General features: G+C 40.0%; 1 protein-coding gene and 1 long non-coding RNA gene across 3 annotated transcripts in view; both read left to right on the forward strand.

Moving 5' to 3' along the window:
• On the forward strand, positions 1–789 carry LOC113469862. Its single transcript, XR_003393149.1, has 2 exons — positions 1–93; positions 736–789. It is a non-coding gene; the product is annotated as an uncharacterized LOC113469862 (long non-coding RNA).
• Positions 790–4,346: 3,557 nt separating this feature from the next.
• LOC103515034 (myosin regulatory light chain 2) overlaps positions 4,347–6,167 on the forward strand; it is an 8,410-nt gene continuing 6,589 nt past the window's right edge. For both annotated transcript variants that reach the window (XR_003393148.1, XM_026827851.1), the window contains exon 1: positions 4,347–4,632. Coding sequence is in view for 1 of the 2 variants with exons in the window: in XM_026827851.1 (XP_026683652.1) it covers positions 4,388–4,632 (245 nt within the window). In the remaining variant the exon portion in view is untranslated. The remainder of the gene's footprint in view (positions 4,633–6,167) is intronic.

Genomic DNA, 6,167 nt, shown 5'->3' on the forward strand with positions numbered 1-6,167 from the left:
CAACCGCATGTCGGGAGGCGCCACTGATGACGATGAAGTGGTCGTGGCGGCCTTCCGTGCCTTTGACGAAGGCGGTGTTATCAACGGAGAGAAGTGAGTGACCGCCGGGGAGTTGAGGTTGTGGGTTCAAATCCCGAAAGTTTTGTTTAGATTGATTTATTTAGAATACAGGGTGCAATGAAACTAGTGAGGACATTTGAGTAGCTACTTTTAACTTTAATCCATTTACCACAAAAAATATGAAGGGGCTCTCAGTTTGACCACAGATAATTACAAGGTTTTTAGGTCCTATAGACCTCGCAAGAACAATTTCCATAAAAATAATAACCAGCGAATGACTCCCCTACCAACTAAGGTCAGCCACTCACTGTCAGGTAGACCTGACGACAGGCACACCTGGTCAGGTCTACCTGATAGTGAGTGTGCTCATCAGGTCTCGGGTATACTAGGTCAGGTATAGTAACAGTTATGTAGGTCTACTTGATAGTGAGTGGCTAGCCTAAGCTCTCTTATTGAACTATTAGGTTTTTAAAAGAGGTTTAACAGAGGGAACTGTAACTGCTATGGTCTTATCGTCCCGAAATCGAAGGGAGAAGGAAGACAGGATAGGAGAAAGCCAGCCGTTCCAAGAGCGAATATCCCATCAGGATAAAATCCGCCCGAACGGGGATCGAACTATTAGCTAAAGTTCGATTTAACCGTTGACTAATCCAAAATCTCCCTTTCGCTCCACAGACTGAGACACGCCCTGATGTTCTGGGGAGAGAAGTTCACCAAGAAGGAAGTCGATGAAGCCTTCGATGCCAAAAAAAAAAAAAAAAAAAAAAAAAAAAAAACACACACACACACACACAGAGAATTTAGAAATGCATTTCATAGATTCAAAGATTTCTTTGGTTGCCTGCCTAGAATACCTACATTAGTTGGTATTTAAAAAATAGCCTCTAGCCAAGCAATCCTACAAAACTTAGACTACCAATACTAACATCTAAAATCTAAATACCAGATCACATTCTGACATTAAAATCACACCAGTTTCTAATGGGAGATGTTTTGAATCTCGCACAAGATCTACATTATCAGATTTATCAGTCTCAATAGATTGAACTTCAAACAACTTCTCATAATAATTATACAGATGTATAATTATTAATTAGATACCATACAATACCTATGGGTGAATACCTACCTTATACCTAGGTATATGGCTAAATACCTACCTGATACCTATGTGCATAGTTTATTAATTATTTCCAACTTCAAACAACTTCTCATAATAATTATACAGATGTACCTATAATTATTATTAATTAGATACCATACCTAATACCTATGGGTGAATACCTACCTTATACCTACCTATATGGCTAAATACCTACCTGATACCTATGTGCATAGTTTATTAATTATTTCAAATATCTACCCAAGTACCTATTAACTATGTAGATTAAATTCTAAAGTTGGTTATTAAACACCGATTACCAGGAACTTTCTTTTTTTTCTATCAACCGAGGTGTTGAAGAAAAAATCAATTTTTTCCTTATCATGGCATAAAGTAACTATAGGTGCATAAGTAAATGTGGATGCACTTATGGCTGAGACCACCATTGGGAGTTTAAACTCACATTGTTTAACTCTTGGAATAGGTAAGCATTCAAGCAATCTTATTGGCATCAGAAAAATCCAAAACTAACACGTAAAATTGCTTGAAACAAGAGTTATTCGGAGTTTATACTCTGTCCTAGGCATTAGGTAAATTTTCTCTTCCTCTTCTTCTTCTTCTTCTTCTTCTTCTTCTTAGGTACTTTTTATTCGAAGAGATGAAATAGAAATACCCATTTTAGGTTTGTTTTAAGACAGAAAATGTCAGAGTAGAAAGGATATGTTCTGCCTACCTATTCAAAGTTTTATTTTTACGAGTTTTACGAGGTCCTTGTGATGACATCTTCAGAGTTATGAGTTATGACTTGGCTCTTTGACATTCATGAGATGCTAGGTTTAACCAGACTGGATTTTAAACTATTGCATATTTGACCGTTTATAAAAGATAATCCTTTTTGGTGTCATCTCTTCTTGATTCTTCATCCATCATTGATAGTGTTTTTCTACAAATTGAAAGTTTGTGTTAAAGGAGAAATTTAAGGGCACATCAATACCACTTGTAGCTGTGAGGGAATAATCAGTAATAATTAAACTGATAGAAAATGAAGAAGAAGAAGAAGAATAACAAGAAGAAGACGAACAAGAATAACACGAAGAAGAGTTTAGGTGTCTTCGAAAGTAACGCTAAAAAAAATTAAAAAATAAACTGAAATAAAAGTGGAAATCCGTATTTAAAGAATCCGCTTCTAAAAATAAATTTCAAACCGCTAGAACTCTCTCTCTCTCTATCTCTCTCTCTGGCTCTCTCTCTCTCTCTCTCTCTCTCACTCTCTCTCTCTCTGGCTCGCTCTCTCTCTCTCTCTCTTTCTCTCTCGCTCTTGCTCTCTCTCTCTCTCTCTCTCTCTCTCTCTCTCTCTCTCTCTCTCTCTCTCTCTCTCTCTCTCTCTCTCTCTGTCTGTCTCTCTCTCTCTTTCTCTCTCTCTCTTTGGCTCGCTCTCTCTCTCTCGCTCGCTCTCTCTCTCTCTCTCTCTCTCTCTCGCTCTCTCTGTGGCATAAAATAGAAATATTTTTCAAACGTAAAAAATGCAAGATGCTAGAATCGTACATGGACCTCAGCCAAAACGCTCGAGGAAATATGATACGGACATCATCACACAGAGAGAGAAATTTCAGAGAAAAGGGCAAAACGTTAAACTAGGAAAGATTCGTTCTCGGAACGGCTGGCTTTCTCCTATCCTGTGTTCTTCTCTCTTCGATTTTGGGACTATAAAACCCAAGTAGTTACAGTTCGATTTATGAAACCTCTTGAAAAAAGAAAAAAAAAAACTAGGAAAGAATAATAAAATGAGAATCCTCAATTTACGGATTTATCCTTTGGTTTCTATCTCTCTTGAAAAAGAAAAAGCCAGTCAGATTGCTCGCAGCGCGGGGCTCAAGTGGAACGCTATGGGGGACGCGGAGAAACAAAAGTACCGCGACATGGCGCGACAGGCGAGATTGATGCCGCGACGTCGCAAGCGAGTCTTCGGAGTCGTGCGACGCAAGAAACAGATGAAGGAGAGGTAAAAAGTGTTGCAGAGAAAATGGAGATTTATTGAGATTTTTTAAAATAAATAGGTAAGCTAATAAGTACCTAAATATGTAGGTATAGATAACTAATAATTTTACTGAAAAAAAAAAAAAAAAAAAAAAAAAAAAAAAAAGCCAGGGGGAAACTCTGGATTAACACAGTTTGGCCATGCCTCGGGATGAACTAGCGGGATTCCGGAGCGAAGCGACGGAATTCAGCTAGTAGTAATAATAATAATAGTGCTAATTTATACTGCTCGTAGAGGACTGAAAAGTCCCTTTACTCCAGCAGTAGGCTACTACTTTTATTGTGGTCAAATTCTCAAATTATATTGAGGATAAAATTCCATAGAAAAAAAAGGTCTAAACGTGTGTCTTAAAACCGTACACTGCTTCGACAACATAGATTCACCTCTTCACCTGTATATTGCTTACAAGACAGGCGTACCTTTAGAGCTTACTAGGCTGGTGAAGTTCTTGCTTTTTCTGACCCTTCATTGACGGACATATATTATGGCAAAAACAGACGGACGGACATACGGACAATCACTTCGACAGGCGATAATCATAATCAGTCAAAATTTCAGATCCTTCCGATTTTAAATCCCCTTTCACTTGAAAATCGAGATCTGACAGAATCCTACCAGGGGTGCCCAAAATATTCGCCATACTACACATTGAAGCATTGAACCCACGCCCTCCTGTTTACCAGGTTACTACACCACCGAGGCAGGTTAAAAATACACAAGACATTGTATAGACTGCTGGGGTTTACTACACATTGAACCCACGCCCTCCTGTTTACCAGGTTACTACACCACCGAGGCAGGTTAAAAATACACAAGACATTGTATAGACTGCTGGGGTAAAGGGACTTATCAGTCTAATTCTGGCAGGATAAACATAAGCAAGGTAAACATAAGCAGGGACTTATCAGTCTAATTCTGGCAGGATGAACATAAGCAAGGTAGATTCTATTGAAATATTCAACTTGAGCAGGATAAAGGTGAATTCTATTCTGTTCCAGTCTATTCTATTCTAACCCCCAACTCTCTTCTCCTCCGCAGGGTTTCGCTCCATTCTGGCAGGATAAGCATGAGCAAGGTATATTCTATTGAAATATTCTACTTGAGCAGGATAAAGGTGAATTCTATTCTGTTCCAGTCTATTCTATTCTAACCCCCAACTCTCTTCTCCTCCGCAGGGTTTCGCTCTCATGGACGCCGACAAGGACGGTATCCTCGGCAAGGCGGATCTGATCAAGATCTTCGACACGGTCGGCAAACTAGTCACCGACAAGGAGGTCGACGACATGCTGGCAGAAGCGACCGGCCCGATTAACTTCACCCAGCTGCTGTCCCTGTTCGCCAACCGCATGTCGGGGGGCGCCACTGATGACGATGAAGTGGTCGTGGCGGCCTTCCGTGCCTTTGACGAAGGCGGTGTCATCAACGGAGAGAAGTGAGTGACCGCCGGGGGGTTGAGGTTGTGGGTTCAAATCCCGAAAGTTTTATTTAGATTCATTTATTTAGAATACGGGGTGCAATGAAACTAGTGAGGACATTTGAGTAGCTACTTTTAACTTTAATCCATTTACCACAAAAAATATGAAGGGGCTCTCAGTGTGACCACAGATAATTACAAGGTTTTTAGGTCCTATAGGCCTCGCGAGAACAATTTTAATAAAAATAATAACCAGCGAATGACTCCCCTACCAACTAAAGTCAGCCACTCACTATCAGGTAGACCTGACGACAGGCACACCTGATCAGGTCTACCTGATAGTGAGTGTGCTCATCAGGTGTCGGGTATACTAGATCAGGTATAGTACCAGTTAGGTCTACTTGAGATACATACATATGTACTAAACTCAAATCTTGATGCCCAAAAAACGGGACAGATCGTTAGGGATCTATTATACCTACTGGATAATTTACTAAACTCAACTGAGGAGGAGAGAATAGATAAGGTTGAAGATATATATACCTACTAGATAATTTACTAAACTCAAAACTGAGGAGGAGAGATAACGTTGAAGAAGACTTGAGAGAAAAGGGTTGGAGAGGGGAGGAGGCGTTAGATAGGAAGGTATAGAGGGGTAGGAAAAATAAGGGTAACGCCTACCCGAAATAAAATTGGAAAAAGGATCAGTAAAAGATCTCCAGAACGAATTTCGTTCATTTCATAATACCTATTATGAACGACCGGATTTTTCCTATCCTATCTTCCTTCTCTCTTCGATTTTGGGAGGATAAGACCTCCGCTGTCGCAGTTCTTTCAATCAAACCTCTGAAAAAAAGAAAAAAGGAGCCTTTGAGGAGAATCTGGTGTGAACATCACACGACTTTCCTTATCCTATTGAATGATGCTTATTTGAGTGTTCTTTTACCCTAACTTTTACAATATCTCTAACCGTTTTGTCGCTATAGCTGAAAACCGCCAAAAAACGGTCGAAATCTGTCCAAAAGCGGTAAAAATACCGCCAAGCGCAGCAACCATCTCAAACAAACGTTTTGTGTTGCATCCTTGTCACATTAGTGAACCACATACCAAATTTCAAGTTTCTAGCTTATACCGTTCCCGAGATATTGTTAAATTACACCAAAAACCGCCAAAAAGCGGTAAAATGCCGCCAACCGTTGCACCGATCCTAACCAAAAGTTTCGTGTCGCATCCTTGTCACATTTGACAGCTACATACCAAATTTCAAGTCTCTACCTCTTACCGTTCTCGAGATATTTTGTTTACAGACACACGGACACACAGACACAGACACGGACCAATGGCTGAAACTTTGGATTTAAGCTCTAGGGACCTCAAAACGTGTTTTGGCACTAAAAACTGACCATCGAAAATTTGACCCGATTACATTACTTTCCTTCCTATAGGATAAAAGTAAAAAATGGTGTTTTGGATTATTATTCTGAAATCCAATTTTATCTAGTGTAAGAGGCCCTGATAACTTTGGGGGGGCTTAAGCCCCCCAAGCCCCCCCC

The sequence above is a fragment of the Diaphorina citri genome, unplaced genomic scaffold (assembly GCF_000475195.1).
Source record: "Diaphorina citri unplaced genomic scaffold, Diaci psyllid genome assembly version 1.1 scaffold1261, whole genome shotgun sequence".
NCBI lineage: Eukaryota > Metazoa > Arthropoda > Insecta > Hemiptera > Psyllidae > Diaphorina > Diaphorina citri.